The 25,331-nt window shown below is 39.7% G+C and overlaps 1 protein-coding gene across 1 annotated transcript in view; it reads left to right on the forward strand.

The window, feature by feature from the left end:
• Agpat5 (1-acylglycerol-3-phosphate O-acyltransferase 5) overlaps window positions 1-21,648 on the forward strand; it is a 37,220-nt gene extending 15,572 nt beyond the window's left edge. The window contains exons 3-8 of the mRNA XM_085844146.1: window positions 8,252-8,367; window positions 10,226-10,315; window positions 15,441-15,531; window positions 17,390-17,551; window positions 18,991-19,114; window positions 21,145-21,648. Of these exons, the coding sequence (XP_085700272.1) occupies window positions 8,252-8,367; window positions 10,226-10,315; window positions 15,441-15,531; window positions 17,390-17,551; window positions 18,991-19,114; window positions 21,145-21,370 (809 nt within the window). The 3' untranslated portion in view covers window positions 21,371-21,648. The remainder of the gene's footprint in view (window positions 1-8,251; window positions 8,368-10,225; window positions 10,316-15,440; window positions 15,532-17,389; window positions 17,552-18,990; window positions 19,115-21,144) is intronic.
• The last annotated feature ends 3,683 nt before the right edge of the window (window positions 21,649-25,331 follow it).

Raw genomic sequence — 25,331 nt, forward strand, 5'->3', positions numbered from 1 at the left:
GGTTTTTCTAGAAATGGTAAATGAGCATTAATATGTACACACATATGCACACAAACACACATATGTTTTAAAGACAGGATTTCATGTGACCCAGAATGGCCTCATACTCTCTAAGTAGCTGAGGATGATTTTAAGCTTGTGACACACCTGCCTTCTTCTCCAAGGTGCAGGAATTCAGGTGCTTTCTTTGTACGCCCAGCTTATGTGGTGCTGGGTATTAAACCCAAGGCTTCATGCAAACGAGGCAAGCACTGTCCCATCTGAGCTACATCCCCAGCCCATCAAAATAATATTTTAAGGTCATTTATTTAATGAGTTTTATCATGTGTGTGTGTGTGTCTGTGTAGGCCAGAAGGAGAACACCAGATCTCCCTGGAGCTTGAGTTGCAGGTAGTGATTAGTCGCCCTGGATGGATTTGGGGAACTAAACTGGGGTGCTCTGAAAGAGAAATATGTACTCTTAACTGCTGGGCTTTGTCTCCAGCCTTTAAAATATTAATCGTATATATTTAAGCAAACTAAGGTAGCTTTTGCTTTTAACATAAATTTGCTATGGATTTGAATCTGGCTTGCAATTTTATTTTACTTTTTTGGTGGGGAGGGTAAGGTTAGTAATGTGAAAGGTATGGTTTTTGTCCAGGCTTCTCTTTTTCTTCCCTATTTCCCAAAATAACCCTTTAGTTTATTTGGTTTTCTGTCTCTACGTTATATTTCTAGAAGTGGGATTGGTGGACCCAAGTGTATACATTTTAATTCTTAATTCTACACCTAGCCTTTTATTTACTCTGAGACATATTCTTGCTATGTTGCCGAGGCTGGACTCAAACTCAAAATTCTCCTGCCTCCGTCTCTGGAGTGGTGGATCACAGTTGTATGCTGCCACCGTTTGCACTCTAACTGTGTGGTTGTTAAGCTGCTTATTGGTATGCTGGTGTCTGACTGCTCATTTCCTGGACACAGTGCTGTTATAATTAGCTGTAGTTCCTGTTGCTCTTTAATCCTGGTAGCTTAATTCTAACTTGCTATTTTTCCGTCAGAGAAGGCACCAGACTAGTTTCCAGTATAGAACTGTATTTACTTTCAATCAGGTCAAATATTTAAAACTACCTCTTTTTGAATGATTATCAATGAATTGTGAATTATGCCACTAGTCCTGCAGTCCCTTCATGAGGGTCCTCCCCATGAGGCACCGCACAGGTACAGGGCCCAGCCAAGAGGCCAAATGATTGCCTAAAGTATGCTTTAATTCTCCAAATGATTCACCTCATCCAAAATCCCACTTCGTATATTTTCTAAACCACGGCCACTTTGTGTGCATATGTTCTATGGTTCATTTTGATTGCTTTGAAAAGCTCAGTACCTAGCATCCCAAAGCTAGAAGCATCCAACCGTTATGATATTCTGAATGGAAAGCCACTTGTGCTGATGGCTTTTATTTTCCTCCCACCCCCATTTGGTTGGGATTGTAGCTCTTGTACCCCCTGGACCATAGCTAACACACAGGTAAAGGAGCTGAAACACATTTTCCTCTGTGTGACACACTGGAAAACTGATGAAGCTCCAAAACTTGATAGGGATTTTGATATCAGATGTATTATCCTGGGTCATGTTCATGAGACTGGCTCAGACTCTGCGTTTGACTTTGAGTCGAACCACAAAGTGGCCCAGAGTGACTCTCTGCTTCTAACCAGCCTGTCTGACAACCTGGCTGGCCCTCCTCACCACAGTCTGCCCTCTTGCTGGTGAGGGGAATTTTTACCGCATGGGCCATGGCAGCATCCACTCATCTCCGTCGTACTTCTGTTGGTTAAAGGTGGATCCCACTGCAGGAAACTAGAGTTTCCCATCAATGTCTTTCTTCTCAGTTTTATGGAAATAACCTTTCCTTAATGGAACTGTAATCCTACAAGGACAGGTGGGACCATGTACTCTTGCTCTCCTGTGGGTCTCGCAGTAACAGGGCTGCTGAAGGCACGGCTGTGGTTGCCATTGCTCTGCCATCAGAGCTGCCTTTGCCTTCCTTTAGAGCAGGCCTCCAGGAAATCACTGTGAGTAAGCAGCAGGTAAGAGTTCCTACTTGGTGTTTGAGATCTGAAGATAACATGGCAAGCAAGAGACTAAGCCGGTTCCTTTCTTAGTTTAGAGAGACATTCCTTGACCCTGCCTCCAGGTGACCTGCTTTAGGTCTGATAACAGCCAGCCTTTGGGGTTTGAGAACATTTTTTTTTTTTTTTTTTTTGCTCTTGAGAAATCTTTAATTACTAAGAGGGAAAGGTTAAAGACATAAAAAAGGTTAAAGACATAAAATAAAACCGTTGGGGTAAGAGTATCCAGAATGAGGGAGTATGCAAAAATTATCTTAAACTAAAAAGTGAAAATATCAAAACTTCTATTTTAAAGTTATATTTATGATCAATATGATAATACATATTTATATTACAGTTTTTAAAGGATAAATATATATATATATATATTGGGTATTTATTTCATTTACATTTCCAATGCTATCCCAAAAGTCCCCCACATGCTCCCTCACCCACTCCCCCACCCACCTACTCCCACTTCTTGGCCCTGGCGTTCCCCTGTACTGAGGCATATAAAGTTTGCATGACCAATGGGCCTCTCTTTCCAATGATGGCCGACTAGGCCATCTTCTGATTCATATGCAGCTAGAGACACGAGCTCCAGGGGGGTACTGCTTAGTTCATATTGTTGTTCCACCTATAGGGTTGCAGTTCCCTTTAGCTCCTTGGGTACTTTCTCTAGCTCCTCCATTGGGGGCCCTGTATCCATCCAATAGCTGACTGTGAGCATCCACTTCTGTGTTTGCTAGGCCCCGGCATAGTCTCACAAGAGACAGCTATATTTGGGTCCTTTCAGCAAAATCTTGCTAGTGTATGCAATGGTGTCAGCGTTTGGAAGCTGATTATGGGATGGATCCCCGGATATGGCAGTCTCTAGATGGTCCATCCTTTCGTCTCATCTCCAAACTTTGACTCTGTAACTCCTTCCATGGGTGTTTTGTTCCCAATTCTAAGAAGGGGCAAAGTGTCCACACTTTGGTCTTCGTTCTTCTTGAGTTTCATGCGTTTAGCAAATTGTATCTTATATCTTGAGTAATCTAAATTTCTGGGCTAATATCCACTTATCAGTGAGTACATATTGTGTGAGTTCCTTTGTGATTGGGTTACCTCACTCAGGATGATGCCCTCCAGGTCCATCCATTTGGCTAGGAATTTCATAAATCCATTCTTTTTAATAGCTGGGTAATACTCCATTGTGTAAATGTACCGTATTTTCTGTATCCACTCCTCTGTTGAGGGACATCTGGGTTCTTTCCAGCTTCTGGCTATTATAAATAAGGCTGCTATGAACATAGTGGCACATGTGTCCTTCTTACCGGTTGGAACTTCTTCTGGATATATGCCCAGTTCTTATTTTTTGTTTTTGTTTTTTGTTTTTGGCAACTTGAAGAAAGTGCCCAGAGCCTTTGCATGTTAAGCAAGAACTCTTCTGCTGAGACAAACAACTGTGCAACACACACAGACAGAAGCAAGCAGCACAACCTAAGCATGCTGCATTACAAATGCTTTTAAGAAACCCACAACTTGGGAACATACCAGAGGAATGACTGAACTGCATTAGAATTGCATGTTAGTCTACGTGATGGAGTCTTCTCTAATAAAACTGCTCATGGAAGACTTTGCACGAATTCTAGGCTCCCAGAGGGTTCAAACCAGCAACCCAAGGTGGATTTGGTTCCTGGGGATGACATATTTAGGTAAAGAGAGCTTAGGAATCAGTCTGTGGAAGTGTTCTGGGACTGGTGTTGGTCACCTGTTCACTCTCACCTAGTACTTGCTGACCTGATGCTCATGTAGAGTTGACCTTTACCTTAGTCTCAGGTGCTGCTTTTTCTTGGTATCCTGCTGTGTCTACATCCTTACTGCCTCTAACATGTCTGCTTTTGACACTGTTCGCCTTTAAAATTTATTCCTGTTCATTTCCTGTCTGATAGAGTATATGGTTCAGTAGATGGCCATAAAGCTGAGGGCTCGGCATTCTGGGAGACCCTGCTCATGTGTGCTGCTTCTGTGTGTTCTCTGCCAGTGGGCAGAGCACCCAGGCTCTCTGAGCCTGCTGGTTGGGTCTGAATGATATCTATTGATAGAAGCTTTAAGGCAGTGTACATATAGTTCCACTCAAAAGCCCAGTGCAGTGCCTGGAATATGGGTGACATTTAGCAGTACTGTGAATGATGGTGGGGATAGCCCAGTGCTGGATTCATGGGCATAAACCCTTACGTGCCATCCCATAACACTAAGAATTAGTGAGACACAACTATACAGACGAGGAAAATAAGGTTTATTTGCCTGTTCTCCTCTCTTCAAGTTACTGAAAACATGGCTTATGGCTAGATAAGCCATATGGCTAGATCACTGCTAAAGAATCCTGACTTAACCAAATTAAATTATTCTTGCCAAAACACAGATATCCATGTGAATGTAATACATTCCCTTACGTATTTTAATCCAGCGTTATCTCGGAAGCAGTGTGCATAAGTAGAGAACAGTGTTGAATCTACATTGTATTCTTTGACTGTACTTAATTTTTTTTAATTTGGGACAAGGTCTTACCATATAACCCCAGCTGGCCTTGAACTTACCATATAGACCAGTCTGGCCTTGAAATCAAAGAGATTTCCCTGCCTCAGCCTCCTCCAACTCTGAGATTAAAGGCCAAGCTTGCCACCATTCCTGGCTTGTAAGTTACTTCTTAAGTGTTATTGCTAAAATTTTCAAATTTAAGGTTATGGTTCAGGGTAGTTTATCTTGTATGCATGACATATTTAAAAATATTTACATATTCTCTTAATAGTTTTTAGAAGGTTATACCAGAGTCCAAAAAATATCTGCTTATTTAAATATAAAAACAGATTTATTGTTCCCTGAGCTTAAAAAATAAAAGTCTCAGGAAAAGATACCAAACTTGGCTCTTACCCATTTATCTCATTTATACCTAGTATATTCATTGGCCAGCAAACTCTGTAGAGCAGTGGTTCTCAACCTGTGGGTCACAACCAATCCTGCATATCAGATAGTTACATTATGAATTGTAACAGCAGCAAAATCACAGTTACACAATATCAACAAAATAATTTTATGGTTGAGGGACACCATAACATGAGAAACTGCATTAAAGGGTCGCAGATTTAGGCAGGTTGAGAACTATTGTCACATAGAGCCTTCACAGAGTTCATTCTCATTGTTTCTATAGAAAACGTTTATATTAGATAACTTTCTCACAGACTTGGTTATATTTCCAAGAAATAACTGTTTTATAATCCCTACTCTAAAACAATTAAGATTTTTCTAGAAGTTGATTATTCACATTTAAAGAGATAAAATTCTAGGATATTTCATTTGTATATGCATTATGTAAAAATTTTAAATGGTCAAGAATTATGCTATAGCTGTGGGAAAGTGCTCCATTTTAACACACTTTGAACTCCAGGCTTCATAATGCATACTGCAGTTTGTTTGTTGTTCCTCCCCCGCCCTATCCCCAACTTTATTTCATGCTAGGACAGAACCCAGGGCCATGCACATGATTAGAATATACTCCATCACTGAGCTGCACCCCCCCCAAGTTCTTTTCTTTCCTTTTCTTTCCTTTTCTTTTCTTTCCTTTTCTTTCCTTTTCTTTTCTTTTCTTTTCTTTTCTTTTCTTTTCTTTTCTTTTCTTTTTTATTTTGTGACATTGTCTCACTAAGTTACCTAGGTAGGCCTTGAACTCATGATCCTTCTGCTTCTGTCTCCGAAGTAGCTGGGATTACAGGCCTGTGCTGTCAGCCTAGCTGTAAGAGTTTGTTGTTGATTTAAATTAGATATTGTCTCCTCTAATTAACTCCATTTGTTGTCATTTTCATGGCCCTGAGTACACTTCAACAGTATGCCTGTTCATATCCTTGAATTCTTCTCTAAATCCTAGCAGACCTTTCCTGATCTTTCATTTTCTGTTCACATGGAAGGTACCTGCAGCCATTTATTCTCAAGTCTTCAAATATTCTGCTTCTCAGGACACTTTCTTATTTCTTTTTATTTCACCATAGAAGTTTTGCATGACCCCAGGTATATAAGAATAATATAATCAAACACTGACTGATAATAAAGAGTGGAGAGATTTTTTTTGTTTTTCTGTTTTTGTTTGGTTGGTTGGTTTGGTTTTTTGAGACTGGGTTTGTCTGTGTAGCCCTGGCTGTCCTGGAACTCATTCTGTAGACCAGGCTGGCCTCGAACGAGATTTATTTTTAAATACATAGAATTTTAGCAGTTATTAAAGATAAAAGGCAGTCTACATACTGTGAGATGGTTGGGTTTGTATAGAAGAACTTGACTTTGGCTGAATATTTGATACTATAGGATGTAGAGCATTTCCTTGTTTTTCAGAATTCATCAGGATTTTGATTTTGTAGATGCCAGTGCTAAGAATGTTATTTCCACAAACACATAGTACAATATGTTTAGTGTCATTTCAGAAATTGTTTGAAAACTCCATTGTAATTCTAGGTCAAAATTCATTTCATGGAACTCAAGCCAGTTTTTATAAATCAAACATTCTAATGTAATACAATCAAAAGTGCACTAGTTTTGTACTTACATGCTAAGAAATGGCACTGATGAAATATTTACCTATTTTCTGTAATTAAACCATTATATTTCTGTAACAGGGGAAAGCTCTATGTATACTAAATGTACTGCACTTAATGGCACGATATTACATATGTGATGGCATGTGCAGTAAGAAACATGCATGTTGCATACTCAAAACAGAAGACGCAGGGGCAGCTGCACAAGGCAGCAGTGGGCAGAGATGCTTGTTCATTCATATGTATGTGGTTTTGAATTAAGTTTTGCTCATTGCTTATTCAAAAACTTTTATTCACAATTTTTTTTTTGACCACTAAAATCAGTTTGCAACCCACCGTTTCTAAAGCTGCAAAATAAGAACTACATATCTACCTAGCACAATTGTAAATCACCCGAGACCCTTGTTTGGGTATTGTAAGAATTGAACACTGTATCCAGGAAGTCATTAGTAAAAACCTAATGTGGTACCTTGCTTTTTAAAGATTTATTTACTTATTTAATATATATGCCCTATCATATATATACCTGCATGCTAGAAGAGGGCATCAGATGTCAGTAGAGATGGTTGTGAGCCACCATGTGGTTGTTGGGAATTGAACTCAGGACCTCTGGAAGAACAGCCAGTGCTCTTAACCACTGAGCCATCTCTCCAGCTCCTAATGTAGTGCCTTTTGTCAGACAATATGTGTATGGGATATTTAGCTACAGTTGTTTCACTTGCCATTTTTTTCCTTATAATTTTCCATTCTTCATTTAAAAAGAAATATCTTTTATTTTTTTACCCTTAATTAAATATTATTCAATGGTTATTTAGTATTTGGGTTGTTGAGTTACTTAGCATTTTGTAACTTTTAAACGTTTGTTCTTTCTTTTCCTGTGTATGTTTGAGTCCCTACATATATGCCTGTGCACTGTGCATATGCCTGGTGTACTTGGGGCTCATGGAGGGCCTCATATCCACTGGAACTGGAGTTAGAAGCAGAGCTGGCTTATGGGTACCAGACCTGGGCCCTCTGTGAAAGCAGCAACTGAATCCTTAACCACTGAACAAAATCTCTTCAGCCCCATGTATTTTGTAGCTTTGTGTTTTATCCTTGAAATAAAAGGCCTTTTAAGAAATGAGAAAAGCCTTTCATCCCAACAGAGGTAAGTGGATCATTGAGTTCGAGGCCATCTTGTCCAGAGTGAATTCTAGGAGAACCAGGCTACACAGAGGAAAAAAAAAGACAAAAAACAGGAAAAACACACACCTCCTTGATTTAAGGGTTTTTTGTTTGTTGGTTGTTTTTTGGAGTTTTGGGGAGGGGGTATTTTTTTTAATGTGTCTGGAATTGGCTTTGTTTTAAGCATTTTAATCATACTTTATTTTTAAAAAACCTAAAAGCTTATTTAAGGCCAGGTCTTGTTATGTGGCCCTAGTGGACCTGGGACTTGCTCTGTACACCGAGTTGGCTCTGAGCCTGTGCGCCTTCGGCCTTCTGCCTCCATAGTTATATTCTCAGGACATGGTACAAAGGCAGGGCTGTGAAGAAGAGTTTTGGTTCCTGGGAGGGGAAGGTTGGAGCTGATGTGTGAGGTACTCACTTGGGTCTGCCTTACAGTTGACTGGATTGTTGCGGACATGCTGGCTGCCAGACAGGACGCCCTTGGACATGTGCGCTACGTACTGAAAGACAAGTTAAAATGGCTTCCGCTGTATGGGTTCTACTTTGCTCAGGTAACCTTTGTCTTTGCTCTATTATTTCAAACTTAACACCATTTAATGACACTATATCTGATTTTTTGTTTATTTGTTTGTTTTATGGTATCAGTGATTGAACATGGGGTCATATGTGTGCTACTGAGTGACATCCTTAGTTCAGACATTTTTTAAAGCGACTTTTAATGACTTATTTTAAATTTAAGTATTTTTATTTAGAATTCTATATGTGTGCACATGCATATGTGTGCTTGTGTGCACACGTGGATGCATGTGAGGTCGAAGGACAATTTTCAGTACAAGTGTGGGTGTCACTTTTCAGGCACCTTCCACTCTTACTTTGAGACAGTCTCCTAGACCTTCGCTGAGTTGCCCAGGCTAGCCGGCCAGTGAGCCCCGGGCATCTACCCGTCTCTGTCTCCTTACCTTTACTTAGGTTACAAGTGTGTGCTGCTGTGCCCAGCTGTTTACTGGATTCTAGGGATCCAAACGTGGGTCCTCGTACTTGTGAGACAAGTACTTTCCCAACTGAGCCACCTCCCCAGCTCTTCTTCGCGGCTCCTCATGGTGTGTGTCTTAACTATATGGCTGGTTGTCCATATAGTTAAGTCCAGTAGCAGAAATACAAATACCTAGGAGTCCAATAGAAAGCTACAAGTGCAGAATTGACAATCGGTAATGTTCAGAAATTGATCCAAAAGTAGTTAGTGAGTGACAGACAGGAGGTAAAAGCAGACTCTGAGCTCAGAGTGTGAAGTGTGAAGTGTGGAGAAATGCTTTCTCACAGTTCTGAAGGCTGAAAGTCTCCCCAAGGTCAAGATGTGGGCTGTACTGCTGTCTCCCAACACCCACCTCTTTGGATTATGGACTGCAGCCTTCTCCCTGTGTTCTGAGCTGGCCTTTCCCACATGTGGACATCCTTGGTGGGTGTTCCACCAGCAGGGCCTCAGCTAGTACCCTTATTTCACTTAACTGTAATGATTTTCTTAAAGACCCTGTCTCCACACACAGTCACTGTGGAAGCTAAGGCTTCAATGTAAGAGTTAGGGAGGGAGGGGGAAATTTAGTCCATAATGATGTCACACCAATCTCTGTAGCTGAGTCCATGATTCAATTTTTTAAAGGCTGTGATGTAGACATTATCTTAATTAATTTTGTCTATTTATGTATTATTTTTAATTTATTTTATGTAACTGAATGCCTTGTGTATATGTACTTCTAGTTCCTGGTCCATATTTTAATTCCTTAAAGGATGGAGGTGTAGACTTTTGTCTTTTTAATTTTCTATCCTTCCCTCCTGGCCTCCTGTGGCCTCTTTTACTTATTTATTATTTTTAATTTATTTTATGTGTTTGAGTGTTTTGTATCTATGCATTCCTGGGGCCCATGGAGGTCAGAAGAACGCATTGGGTCGCCTGCAACTGAGTTATGGATGGTTTATGACCATGTGGGTGCTGGGACCTGATCACCAGTCTCTGAGAAGACTCGTATCTGCTGAGCCTTCTCTCCAGTCCTGGCAGTGTGGATATTTTAAGGATACTTTTAATTGACTTGGTGAATGACAGTAGAAAATCAATGAGTTAGGATCCATCAGAAAAAGCTTTTGAACTAAATCTTTTAAAGAGAAAATGTTTTAAGTGTTAACAAAATTAAATGTGTATTTTTCATGATGCAGTTTTACTTGGGCTCTGTAGAAATAGGATTTTCAGTTACATATTGTATCGTTGGCAATATTTAACTATTAACTGTAGCTTGAGTTCTGAAATGTAGTTTTATGTTTTTTACTCATTGGGAGAACAGTTGCCTTAATAACTACGGTGATTAGTTATTGAAGAATAATTGCTCTTCTTTTTTCTTTTTCTTTTCTGTGTACCAGCATGGAGGAATTTATGTAAAACGAAGTGCCAAATTTAATGATAAAGAAATGAGAAGCAAGCTGCAGAGCTATGTGAACGCAGGAACACCGGTAAGTGTGCCCGCTTTTATTCCTCAACGCAGGCTAAGAAGTTCTTAAGTCATTTTGAAAATATATTACCCCATGTGGGACGATGGGGCTCCTTCAGGGTTTTGTTGAGATAAACTGTCCTCGTGGCCGTGAGGTAAGTTTGCTGCAGATGATTGTAAGGCTTCTCCCGAGTAACACTCAGCATTGGCTCGGGAGGGGCAAGGGCAGGCCTTAGTGTGTAGAGGATGGAGCTCGCCAGAGCCTTACACTGAGGCCCCAAAGAGTTAGTCTTCACATGAGATTTAGTTCTAGAAGAAGTTAAATTGCTTTCTTTCTGTGTAAATTTGGATTTTTATTGTAGAAATTAAAGTTTGTTTTCTTTAAAAAAAAACACAAACCCAGAGCAAAGAGTCGCCTAGTGAAGAATCATTCCGTGTCAGTATTTTACAGAACTTTTTTTCTGTAAAGGGGGAAAAAAAGAATTCAAATCTTCTATTTCAAGAATGCTGGCTGCTGCCAACTGCCTCTCCCCGTGGCCCCTCTCTGTATAGACAGTCATAGCTATGGTGAGGATTGGGCAACTCTTGTCTTTCTCCTCTCTCTGCTTCTCTACCCTTTCTCTCATGCCCTCCACTTACCAGGCACTGGGAAGCTGCACACCAGGCGACAGTGACCAGGGCCTCGGCCTTCCGACCAATTACTAGAGCAGAAACAGCAGCAGGCTGCAGTGTTGTTTTGTGCTGTGCACTGTATTAGGTTGTGTTTTCATCACCTTTGGGTTTTGTGATGTTTTGATGAAGTCCTGGTACCATTCTGGTTTTTACTTTCTGGGTAGATAGAGTTTATTCAAGGTCTCAAGGCATGTATATGAATGGAAGAGCTCCTCTTTACAGCCATTCAGGTAGCATGCATAACTGCTCTTCTGTATTCTCTCTAGTGTCTTTTTTTGTGTGTGTGAATCTGATGTCTTGTTATTCACCTACAATGTGGAGTAATGGTCATAAACATATAAAGTACTTATGCCTTTATCTGCTAAATTATATTTAACTTTTCAGCTTTTAATATAACTTTTTATATAATAATTAATTTATTTTTAAAAAATTGAATACCAGCCTGTTATAGTGGCATATACCTGTGTTCCTAGCACTCAGGAGACAAAGGCAGAAGTGTGAGAACTTCAGACTCATACTCAGCTATATACAAGACTCCAAATTTGTGCTAGATTCTGCAGTACAGCCATGAGTGTCCCCATCTTAGAGGGAGATCGCTCATCCTTGTGCTGTTCTTTAAGTCTTACCCTACAACCCACTGTAAGTACACTCTTGCTCACAGTCCTTTAGAATCTCACACTCTTTCTCTTTACAGACACCATGTCATTGCCCACTTTATTATTTATCTGATGTCTACAAAGATTATGAAAGAGAAACTTATATGCATTCTATTGTATAAAGTACCTGACACAAATAATAGAATTCAAGAATGACTTCTTAAATGAACACTGAATGAATAGTTCCTGATTTTTTTTGATCAACAGATCAAAAAATATTTAGATTAAATATCTAAGATACAAAACATAATACCACATGAATCATTAAAGTGAGTAATCAATCTTATAAGTGACTGACCCTAAGACTCATAGACATTAATAATTGCTTTCATTGATTAGATATAAACTTTATTGATTAAAAATATGTTCTCATAAAAGTGGTTCTTGGTAGTTCTGGAAACTAAAATATTTTTCTTACTGCTTTTTTCTTCTAGTAACTGATTGAATTTTAATTTTACAAATTTTTCTGCAGTTCCATAAAGCATCTGGTCAATCGCTATTATCCAATATGAGGATATATAACAAAGTATTGATTTTTAAGTTTGGCGGTGATAAGACAAGACTGAGCGTGTGAATGAGGGGTCTCTGGTTCTTGTCCCTTCCCTTGGGTTCTTTTCCTTTTGTTGGTTTGCCTTCTCCAACTGCTATGTGATGGGTTTTGATTATCTTATTATATCTTATTTTGTTATTTTTCATTGTTATCTCTTAGAAGCCAACATGTTATATCACCTCCACTCCCACCATTAGGTGTCTCACAAATACCCCAAGCTAAACAACCACATCGTGTCATGTTCTGTATACTTCTATAAGTGTTGTTAACTCTACTGACTCTTGTGAGCAGACCCAATTGGCTTTATCCCTAGCTGGGTGACCTGGGTTCCTCCCCAACACCATACCGTCCATCAAAACTGAGTCCTTTTCCAAGCGCACACCAGGTACTGCTCATCCACCAAAGGACTGCCTGCTCCTCGGCAGAAAGGGCCTCTAGTCCCATACCCTTATGCCCTCATCAATGCCTTAGGAACATGTGCTCAATGCCCCTGTGGGTCATTTCCATTTACAGTAGGGAAATTTGCCTGATAACTTGCAGCACACCTATAAAGAACCCTTGCTTCCTCTCATACTTAGCTGGAGAAGATAATGTACTCACCAACTCCACTCTATGCAACCCAGTCTGCTCTGCCCATGCCAGTCAGACATGAATCTTACACCTGGATTCAGACTGATGAATCTACAACATCACCCACTCCATGCTTCCTTCTAAATCAACAGTCCTAGCCTGAATGACAGATGCTACCTAAGTCTCATCTAGTTAGCCCTGTCCGGAGTAATCCTGACCTTGAGGATTAGACCAGGATGCATATCCTGCACCAGTTCCCTTTGTCCACCTGACTTCATCCCACCCGTGCCATAGCCCATGCTCAGGCTCCACCCTCCATGCACAAAGCTGGCTTTTCCAGCTTCCTTCACCTGTATCACACACAAATAGCAAAGGGGTCCATGTGCCTAGGTCCCATCACAAGACCATGTGCGGTAGTTTGGAAGTCAGTCTCCACTTGAGGCTCAGATAGTTGGAATCTTGGTTCTCATGTAGTTGTACTGATTAGATCGGTTTAGGAAGTATGACCTTTCTGGAAAGAGCATATAACTGGGGAGGGGCTTTGAGATGTAAAGGCCCCACACAATTCCTAGTTCAAACTCTACTGCCTGCTCAAAGCTTGAGGCATGAACTCTCACTGTTCCTGATGTCATGGTTCCTGTCTGCTTCCACAATTCCCTATCATTAGGGGTCCCTTTCCTTCCTGGAATTTTAAGTATAAATAAACACTTTCTAAAACAACAAGAACAACAAATCTGACACTGATAACGGATTCTAAGGCGTCTTCTCTGGATAAGAAAAAAAAAGAATATATTTGCATAGGTGCTGTACTACTTTTGTCATTGGTATAACCTGACTGGAAACAACTTAAAGGAAGAAGGATTTATTTTGATTTGTAGATTAAGAGCACCATGACTAAGAAGGCATAGCAGCACAGGTGCAGCAGCAAGAACATAGGCTGCTAGCTCAGATCTCTGTAGATATGGGAACAGGGCAGGAAGCTGAGATAGTCTATTAACCTCAGGACCCATCCCATGGAGTTCCTTGTCTTCCAGTGATGTCCCATGTCTTAAAAATTTCACAGTGCCCACAGCAGCACCTGCCGTCTGGGAACCAACCTGTGGTGGATATTTTAAAACACGATAGGCATATTTCATCTCTAGCCCTGTAGGTTCATAGCCATCTTATACTTCAGTGCATCTAGTCCAACCTCAGTCTGATGGTCTTATAGTTCCACCACTTCAAAACTACAAAGTCTTAAGGGCCATGGGCTCAGGTTTATTAGAACAGTAACACCACTACTAGCTTTCTCTGTTACCCACTCCTCTTAAGGTCTGGTTGAATTCCTAATAGGAAGCAGTTTGAGAGGAGGATTTATTCTGGCCCATACTTTGTTGGTACATTCTATCATGCAAGGGTGGCACTGTGATATAGCCGAGGCCATCCAAGGATGATACTGTTGGCTTACATCTGGGTGGGACAGGAAATGGTAATTCTCAAGGCCCGCCTGCTTGGTGACTTCTTTCAGTTAAGCCCCATACTCTAAATATTCTCTACAAGCTCCCAACATAATGCCACCAGCTGGGGATCAGCTGTTGACAGTGCTGGCCCAGGGAAGTAGTTTAAATCCAGACCAGAGGAGCTGAAAACAGAGAACTGCAGAGGGGCTGTGGGACTTTATACCAGCTTTGCAGACAAATCACGGCATTTCTTTGTGACCTTGGTTCATAAACAAATATATATTCTCCTATAGGCTCCTTTAGTGGGTGTTTCATATCCACAAATTTGTTCAGAAAAACACTGTTTTATGCTAGCTGTATAGGAGATAATACTGCTGGGAGTCACTTGAGCATGGATAAGTGACATAGTTCTTCATCATGAATTCCTGTCCTGTTTCTGTGTTATGTTTACTTGATGAGTTTAGTTTGTCAGTTGGCCACCAATTAAAAAGTATCATTTTATTTTTTTTTACAATACTCAGTTCTCAAGTTAGGAGTTTTGTTATTACATGGCCTTAATATTCACATTTTAACCTTTCCAGCAGTTAAGTATAAAAACTTATATCAATTGTTGACTTAGTAAATATCTATTACAGATAATCTATTCTTCTTAGTTTATATCATGAATATGAGGTTGCTTAAAGTAAGTGATGTAAAATAAACTAGGGGATGCTTATAAAATGGAATGTTGTGAGTTTTTTGAAACACGAGTACTAAATTCATAAGTTTTTAAATAGATACACTGTTAGTATTGCTAAATAATATGTCTTTGATGGCTGAAGAGTAGAGCTTGGATATTATAAGTGTACTCTGTGTTTTCATGCAGACATATAGCAGATTCCACTAGTATGTGTGGTTAATATGTGCTAATAAAAATTTAATACAAAAGTAAAATGTCATGTTTTATTACTGGGAACCAGAGGGGTTGGTTGTGTCAATTTTAAGTCAGTGACTATTAGCATATTCTAAGAAACAGTTTTAGGATTTTAAAGATTGGCTTTACCATAAATGTAGAGCTATGTTTTACTATAATCCATATTATGGTCGGCCTTAATTCAGTCTCTGCAGTTTGGTTACTCTGCTCAAAGTGAAGGTCATTTATAAATGATACACATTTTCTCACCGTAGGAAATACTACCTTGGCAATAACAGAGTTAGAATTGCTAAATTGATGGTAACAACAATGGACTCACACAAACTAAAGTTTATTTATGCCCACAGATGTATCTTGTGATTTTCCCAGAGGGAACAAGGTATAATGCAACATACACAAAACTCCTTTCAGCCAGTCAGGCATTTGCTGCTCAGCGGGGTAAGTAAAGATTTGACTGTATTCAGAAAAAATACTTTTTAAGAAGAGTGATCCTTGTTTCCTTCAGAGTCATACTAGAGAATATGTGTTTCTTGTAAGAGCTAAGTGAGAGAATGTCCGATCTTCTACAGAGTTAGGTATATTCTTACTAGTCTGTGTCTGAGGGGTTAGAGTCGCAGGCTTGCTATGGCACATTTCCCATGCTGTGAACTGAGTTAAAATGTAGGTAAATGATATCCCAAGAAAGTATACTTTTGGAGTGAGTCAGTATAAAGCCTGGTGTTATAACATAAATACGCACATGGTGGATGTATATGCAGCACATATGTAAACACAGGTATATGCACTGTAATCAGAAAGTGGAGGTCGGGGTCCACTGCAGGCAAGTCTTTTAGTGATGCTGAGCTAATGCTGAGAGGTAGAAAAACCAAGAAGGTTGGAGTTGCTCATTCTGCAAAGATCAGAGCTCACTGTGTGCCATAACTTGTGTGTTCTGTCTCCCTTTTGATACAGTTTTCTTGTTTTTAATTATTAGTTTTTAGAATTATCCCATAAAATATGTGCTCATTGTGGTCATCATTTTCATAAAGTCCTTCAATTATACACCCAGAAAGGATATAAATACACTAGGAAGAATCAGTCAGCTGATGACTTGAAGTTTCAGGACAGTTAATGCCACATCATGCTTCAGAACTGACCCGCACTTAGTCAGGGTCATATTCATTCCACTTGAAGACTAGAGGAGGTCACGTCTGACTTAGGATGGAAATTTCCTTCCGAGCAACCATGAATGGGCTAGGTCTTAGTTATAGGCATAGTGTCTGTGGTTACACTAGGCAGACGTTAATGGACTGGGTGTTAGAAAGTAAGAATTTGCTGTGGATTTGTTTCCCTCATATGTTGACACCACATCTAACCTGCTTTTTGAGCTTCTAGTCCTAATAATCTCATAAAAATACTGGTTGAGCCAGAAATGGTGTTGCAAAGCTATGATCCCAGCTCCTGGGATCTAAGGTGAGAGGATCATAAATTTGAGGCCAGCTTGGGTCTGTCTTAGAGAAAAAAGGAAAAAAAAAAGTCTGGTCAAGGTAACATGGAGCCTGGAGGTTTCACAGGGTGATTCTGTAAAGGTCCTGAGACAAGATGGCCTCTAGTGGCGAATGACTTAGCTGACAAGAAAACTTTCCCAGCTTGGTTGACTTTTCAGACTTCATACAAGTTTGTGAATAAATTACACTCCTTCTGCCCTTGGGACTGAACTCAGATATGTGGTGTGGGAATGGCTTTCTTTCCCACACCACCCTGCATTTTAAAAATTCTTCTGTAGACAGTCCCACCATCCTGTAGCTGTTCTTCCTTATGTAGCCACTTTCCCTGGAGAGAGGCAGTACAGACTTCAAACCCGCTTCTCCCTAGTCACTGTTCATAGCACATCGAAAGATCTAATGCTTCCTGTGAAATTGTAAGTACATACTGGAGTCCAGGAGAGGAGGAAGCCGAACAGAGTGGAGGGAATGCTGAATTCTGTCCTAAGAAAGACTGCGTGCTTAGCAAGATGTGCTGCTGTCGTGTCTTTCTTGTCAGAACTTATCAAAGAGAAGGCTCGCAGTGGGTCATAATCTTCCCAAGGACTAGCCTTCCCAGCTTCTCGCAGCATATCTCATTCATGTAGATGTTTAATGGATATATGTTCAATGGGGTTGACCTAAGTGAGATGGGAATGTACGCGAGCATTCTAGGTGTGAGGTTATGACATTAAACTTTAATTCCCGTCTATTTGTGCTAGTTGATAAGTAATTTAGATGTTGAATTTCATGTATTCCTAATTATGACCACATTGAATCTACCTGCTTTCTAGGCCTTGCAGTATTAAAACATGTACTGACACCAAGAATAAAGGCCACTCACGTTGCTTTTGATTCTATGAAGAGTCATTTAGATGCAATTTATGATGTCACAGTGGTTTATGAAGGGAATGAGAAAGGCTCAGGAAAATACTCAAACCCACCATCCATGACTGGTAAGTCCGTATTTCCATAGAAGCTGAATAGTACATGGTACAGGTAAGATAAACTCTTGTTTGTTTGCTTTGCTTTGTTTGGTTCGGTTTGGTTTTCAGTAGAGGGTTCCACTATGAAGCTCTGGCTGACCAGGAACTCACTATGTAGACCAAGCTGGCCTTGGGCTCCACTACACCGAGCACCAATCACCCACTCTTATCTTTTATGTGTTTTGTTTTTGCCTTGAGCCTACTTTATAACATGTTTGGGAAGGACATTGCCATTATTTACAAGAAGAAATATGGTCTTTTTCCAACATGCTAGATTTTAAAGACTCAGAACTCATGCCTTTGTCATATGACCAGAGGGCTTTGAGTGAGAATAGTTCAGGTAACTATAGCCACAGACTCAACATTTGAACATGGGAACAGGTGAGAATGGAGTGATGGAAGATTCTCGCCCCTTTCAGAGAATTCATTTTAGAGAGAGATGAGAGTGGTAAGGAAGAGAGAAGAGAGAGATGTGGTATTTTGCTGCATACAAAAGAGATCTCTTATAATCCCAGTACTAAGGAGGAAGAAGCAGAAGATGATGGATACACAGCCAGGCTGAACAATCTAGTAAAATCTAAATCAGGAAGTCAAGGGCTGAGATGGAGCTCAGTAGGAGAGTTTTTGTCTGCCCTACTCAAGGCCCTGGATTTAGCTCCCAGTAACAACAAAGGGAGGCAAGGGTGGGCAAAATCGAACACTTACTCTTGGAGATTCCCTGTATGAATAGTACCACACTCCAGTTTCTTGGAGAGTAAGTAAATACTCTCCAGAGATTTCAGGTGAGATTCTGCTTCCTGGTAAACAGGAGGCCAAGAATATTATGTCACACTGAAAATGGGATGGAAGACATGTTCTGAGAAATGTCTGCACTCCAGTGTGATGAAGACTTGAAGTTTAAGGACATTTTCCCTCCCTGGCCCCACACACTCCTTCTGTATTGAGTATTCCCCTAGTACTCATCTTTATTTGTATGTTAACTTTCAGGAAGGTGAAGCAGATTGATATTCAAACCCCGCCAGTTTTCTTAAATACTTTGTGAATGGGATTGGCTTTGACAGTAAATGAGGAAAAGTACTAAAATGTAAAAGATTCTAAATGTTAATATTTTAAAGGTGAGGTTTTCTGTTAGTACACAGAGTGAGAGGTTTCATACTGATGTCTGCGTACCTAGAGGAAGGATGGCTACTTCTCCAAGGCTTGCTGTTAGAAGTCAGTGAAGGCCAACATGGGCTTAACAAGAGATATGTGCTAATGAGGTTTTAATTTCAGCTTAATACTGCAAATCATAAGTACATAGCTTTATTGTTTTAAATTCTTTTAGTCTTAATGTTTCATTTTTACTGTAAGTTACTTTGTATAATCATGAATTCTAAACTAGTAAGACATGAAATTTTCTTCTTTGTTAGAGTTTCTCTGCAAACAGTGCCCAAAACTTCATATTCACTTTGATCGTATAGACAGAAATGAAGTTCCAGAGGAACAAGAACACATGAAAAAGTGGCTTCATGAGCGTTTTGAGATAAAAGATAGGTAAGTGGTAACAGCTCCAGCATTTAGAAACTGCAGTTCAACCACATTTTACTCTCACAACCTGCTTGAAAGGAGTCTTTTATCTTCACTATTTAGTAAATAGTAATCCTACCTGCATAGACAAGACCATATACACTTAAATGTAACATGTTTAATGGGGCATTACCCTTCTTTAACAATTACGTCTAACATTCTACATCAGTTTGGCTGTTGATTTCTGTACCATGACAACTCAACACAAGGATGCATTTATTCCAAAGTCGATGGCACAACAAAAGTGAAACTGAAGTCTGTATTGTTTCAAGAATGCTTTTTGTGAACTCGGGTTAAATCTTATTCTATCCTGTCGTGCTCACATTGTACATTTTCATGAGTCACTATAAAAATCATGACATGGTGGCCTACCTGCAATGTTTGTTAGACAGTAGAGTGCTGTGTGATAAGAGCCTTTCCTCTGCAGCTACACGGGGAGCACAAGGCTGTGGGGTTCAAGACTGAAGCTCAGGTGAGCACAACACCTTTGTGTTGTGAGAAGGAAGGGAGTTGTTATTTTCATGATGAAATTGTCCCCTTTCGTGAGTTAGTAGAAAGTATTACAAGAACAGATAGTTGAAATGAAGCTTTATATTAGATTTATGCCTTGTGTTGTCACGTGTTTCTACCTGACATAACTTTTCAACCCAGCAGCTCAGGATTATTTTGATGATGGGAACAATGTAAGAAGACCTATGTATCAGTTACTCACTGTTGTTACCTCTGTGGAAGTGGCTCACAAGGCAGTAGGGACACTTCTGTGCTTTTGTGACTGTCTTGCTGTTAGAATCTTACATGTTTAAATCAGAGGAGGATGAATGAATTACCCTTTTTATTTCTCTTGTCTGCTTTTATAATTTTATGGGAATAAGAACTTTTGATAGGTTTCTGTCACTGGCCTCTTGTTGTGAAGAGACACCTTGACCAAAGCAACTCTTCTAAGAAAAAGCATTTAGTTGGGGAATTCCTTACAGCTTCAGAGGTTCAATTCATTATGCTGAGGATAGGGGGGCACTCAGGCAGACATGGTATTGGAGAAGTAGTTGAGAGCCACATTCTGATCTACAGGCAGAGAGAGACAGACTGAGCCTGGCATGGGTTTTTGGAACCTCAAAGCCTCTCATCCCTACCCCATCTCCCCACCCCTATAACACACTTCCTCCAACCAGGCTACACACCTTCTAATCCTTCTTATAGAGTCACCACGCCCAGTGACTAAGCATTCAAATATGTGAACCTATGGGAGCCTTTCTTACTCAGATCACCTCAGGAGGAAAACTCCTATGCTATAAGAATTTCTTTTCTTTCGCGTCTTTGAAAGCTTGTTTTTGTGTGATTAGATCCTGGCCTCACACATGCTCGGCAAGCATTTTACTGTTGAGCTCCAGCCTCAGCCATTTTCATTGGCTTATGGGATGCGAGCTATGGGAGCAAGGAGAGAAGCTGGAAGGCCTTGAATGAGTCGGGTTGGTAGAACCACTTACAGATGGAAGGTTTACAAACAAAAATGAAGCTTGGGCCATCAAGACTCAGCACTCGCTGCTCTTCCAGAGGGTTCAGGTTCATTTCCCAGTAACCACATGGTGGCTTTGTAAATGTAACTTCATATTCAATGACCCTGACACCCTCTTCTGGCCTCTGTGGGCACCAGACACAATCATGGTATACAGACATACACACTAGCCAACACCCATATACATAAAAGTATATAAACATATCTTTATCTTAAAAATCCCCTAAGTCCTCATTAAATATCTTAGACCCCGCCGTGTTTTGATTTTTGTTTCCCATGTGGTGAGGATATAATATCATGTCCATACTGTAAGGAGTGAATGCCCTCCCGTGCCTCTCTGACACCTCTGCACTCATCCAAGTTTTCTAAGGAGCTGTACTTGCTCAGCAAGTACTCAATATCTAATAAATGGTTTATGTTTGTTTCAACACCAAAAATGTCCAAAACTGAAAGATCAATTCTGTTGTTTTCATTCTGGCCATAGGTTGCTCATAGAGTTCTATGATTCACCAGATCCAGAAAGAAGAAACAAATTTCCTGGGAAAAGTGTTCATTCCAGACTAAGTGTCAAGAAGACGTTACCTTCAGTGTTGATCTTGGGGAGTTTGACTGCTGTCATGCTGATGACGGAGTCCGGAAGGAAACTGTACATGGGCACCTGGTTGTACGGAACCCTCCTTGGCTGCCTGTGGTTTGTTATTAAAGCATAAGCAAGTAGCAGCCTGCAGTCACGGTCTCTTACTGATGGCTACACATTGCATCACATTGTTTCCTGAATTAAATAAGGAGTTTTCTTGTTGTTATTTTTTTGTTTTGTTCTGTTCTGTTTTAAGCCTTGATGATTGAACACTGGATAAAGTAGAGTTTGTGACCACAGCCAACATGCATTTGATTTGGGGCAAACACATGCGGCTTTTCAGGTGCTGGGGTTGCTGGAGACATGGAAGCTAAGTGGAGTTTATGCTGGGTTTTTTTTTTTTTAATGTTTTCATAAATTAATGTCCACTTGTAAAGATTATTGGATACTTTCTGTAATTCAGAAGGTTGTATTTTAACATTAGTTTGCAGTATGTTTCACTATATTGGTTATCTTCCATTTGACTACTTGGCAGCTCAAACTCTTAATACTAAAGTATTTTACATTTTGAAGCTATGTGATACTGTTTTTTTGTTTGTTTGTTTGTTGTTGTTGTTAATTTCTGAAAGTCAATGAAAGACTGTAATGATGCGTTAAGATGTTCCAAGAAAAAGGTGAGAATTATTCATGGCAAAAAAGATCTGTCTAGTGTATATTTTTATTATATTGCTCTATTTAGCTAATTTTCTTTATATTTGCAAAATAATGAACATTTCTAATATTTATTAAAATGCTTGATTTGCATACCCCCGATTCTACAGAGAATAATGTGTAAAGTGTCAGAATAGACTTGAAGCTCTGCTATGACTCTGTCTCCTTTGTCAGAGCTTCTCGTAGCCCAGCTTCTGAGCTGCTTTGTTAGTACCTCCAGCACCTGTGCCGTTAAGTACTTATAAATGCAAGGGACCCCGTTATCTTCATATCGGAATAGACATGAACAGAGCTCTAAGGCAATGAAAGTCTGCCAGCATCCTCTCTGTCCTAGCACGTGCCTTCTGCCTGGCTCCATTTGCTTTGGCACTGCGTTCGATCTGGAGTGTAGGTGCTCACTGCTTATTTCAGCCCTGGCTCTTTGGTTTTGTGTCCTCCAGTGGTGCTGTTCACTGTTGGGGTGCAGGTGGTGCTGCCCTGACTCAGAGGGGCAGCTCCCTGGCTCCTGAGGGTGAGCCTTCTTGGCTACTACAGAAGTATTGTGCGTTTGTTTATGGCAAGAACCATCAGGATTGGATAAATTTGTTATTTCTCTTTGATTTCCATGGAGCCACACTGTTGGTACATGTCCCCTGTGAACAGAGCTACCTTTTAGGACCACATCACACTGCCGTGAGTCATGGGACAGTGTGTCCTGTGAGAGGAGGCTTTCTAACGTGTGATTTGCTATGTTTCTATGTTGTGATTTAAGCGTGATTGCCTACTAGTCATTCAAGGTAACATTTCTGCAAATTTCATACAGATTTTTGTCACAAAATTACTATACCAATGATCTAGTTGAAATAGACCAATTGAATCACAATAAATAATTTTTTTTTAATTGAGGGAAAATTTGCTTCTTGTTTTTTCAAAGCCAGAAAACGAGCCATTTCAAACATCTTTGAAGAGTCCTGTGCTGTCACTTGTTTTCTATGTGTTAGTGTCTATATTCATGTATGGATATTCACACATGAACATGTATATTCATACACACACACATGCCAACAGAATATAACAGCCTAAAAACAATCCAGCTTGTGTATCATGTTACTGTGCTGAATTGTAATGGTTTTCACTTACAAAGTGAGGCTGAAATCGATTTTATGTCTTTGCTAAATACGTTTTTTCAGCAGTCCTATTAGAGCTTATTTTGACCAGATCAAAATAAGTACAAGTTCAGAGACTTTAAATATGGCTGAGGTCTAGAGTGATAGCTCAGTAGCTAGGAACACATGCCACTCTTTCAAGGGCTTCAGTTCCCAGCACTCATATGGAGGCTCACAGAAGGCTGGAATTCCAGCTCCATGGAATTGGACACAACATCTGGCCTCCATGGGTCTGTCTGTCTGTCTCCTCTCTCTCTCTCTCTCTCTCTCACACACACACACACACACATACACACCTTTAAATATCATGGATATGCTGTGCATTTAAATTTTAAGACACAGAACTATTGGAATTACATGGATTATAGTTGATTCTCTTTGAACAGGGCACAGTGTTCTGCGTAAGATCTCTTGATCTTTAGCACTGGGCTCACTCTCCTCACAAGTAGCCTATCAAATGTGATATCAGGAAATACATTGTGTCAAAATCTTTGAAAAATGAGAAGAGTCTCCTAAACATGTTTATTTTGACTTGACATCACTATTTCCTGAAAATTAACTGTCTATGATTCCTTTCACATAGTTTAAGATCTTACTTGTATTACCATTGGCTTGAAGCTTAGGGGCTGCAGTTGTTCTCCTTCATAAGACTGCCATCCGTGTGCATGCTTTTATGTTTTTCAGAAAGGATGTTGGGATGAAAGTAAGAAAACAAATAAAGTCTCTCCTTGTCTCTCATGTCTGTGCTCACTAACATTTCACAACTCAGGGATTCATCCATTTTCCAGCAGATTAACCCTGCATTCTGAGTTTAGAAAGCTACAATATTTTTTAAATATTGAGCAACGATTTTAAAAAAATACATTGGAATACCCCAAATTGTGAAGCAATCCAATAGTTGGACTGTATAAGCTAATTTGCCTCCTTTAAGGATGTGACCCCCACCCAGGAAACCTGTCAGATTTACTTAACAAGGCTTTACATGAAAGTGCCACCGTGGCCAATTCTTAGACACTGGTGGCTTCTTCCAGATTTCATTTCTATGTTTTGTTGTTTGTTTTTTTTTTTTAACATAGATTGGTGTCAGGTTTTGGTTTTTTTAATAACAAATATAGATTTTTTTTCCTTTGTCATATTACATGCTTTGTCAATCAAATGACCTAACTAGGTTAGCTATTAAGAAAACTACATATCGAAATCTGCCAAAATGTCGGCATAAACAAACTGGCTCCTAATTGTGTACCAGATCCACATTTGAAAGAACAGAAATGTCTCACAAGACAATAAGGTCAAATGTAAAACACTAAATAAACTTTAACCTCAACAATTGTTTCTGAAGTGTTGAGATTAAAGACTGAGTGTTTGCGGAATGTTGACATGTCCATGGCTAGGCTAGTTTCTTGTTTTCTTTTTGTCTTAAGACTAAACATTGGCTGACTTAAAGTATTACCAGTTCTATATAGTTTACATTATAGACAGAATATATAACATTTAAGTATTAGTATGAAAATCAGTACTTTGGTGAGACTAATATTTGGAATATCCAGATGATTTCATATCATGTAGGTAAAGTAAGTAAGTGTGCAACTGACTGAACTTAAAATCTCTTATTCATATATCATGGATAACAGCTGGGAGTTGTGACACATGGCTCGGAAAATCCAGGGAGAAAGAGAGTGTTTTCCAAGTCAGCCTGGTCTATATAGCAAGTTTCAGACTACCCAGGACTGTGTACCAAGATCTTCTTCACACCACCCACACAAACAAGAGAATACGTAGTAATACGTGGAGTTTTATAAGAGGCCAGAGATCTCACTTTCATATAATATACCTTAGATAATAACCTAGTTGCTACCTAAGCAAAGAAGTTCTTTGGAAGAACTACATCACATAGAAAACTGGTATCAGAGCAGATACTCAGTCCATGGTTATGCGATGAGACAGGCCAGTGTTTTGCCCAGACTAGTGTTTTGTCATATCTGAATAAATAAATAACAAAGTCGTATTCTACAATTCTATAAATCCTCATATAGAAAATCAAATAGGAATGCTATTGACACAATTTGTTGCCTGAAGTGATGAAATTAAGTTCCAAAGTAATCAAGAAGTACTCAGTTACTGTATCTTCTTATGTAGCGTCAGAATAAGTTCTGATAGTGTTACTGGGTTTACTGGTGCTTGATAATCCAGTACAAGGGAAAATATCAACCTCTTTTTTTTTTTTTTTTTGATAAAAAT

Source organism: Mus caroli, unplaced genomic scaffold (genome assembly GCF_978045245.1).
Source record: "Mus caroli unplaced genomic scaffold, Mus_caroli_1 scaffold_10, whole genome shotgun sequence".
Taxonomy (NCBI): Eukaryota; Metazoa; Chordata; class Mammalia; order Rodentia; family Muridae; genus Mus; species Mus caroli.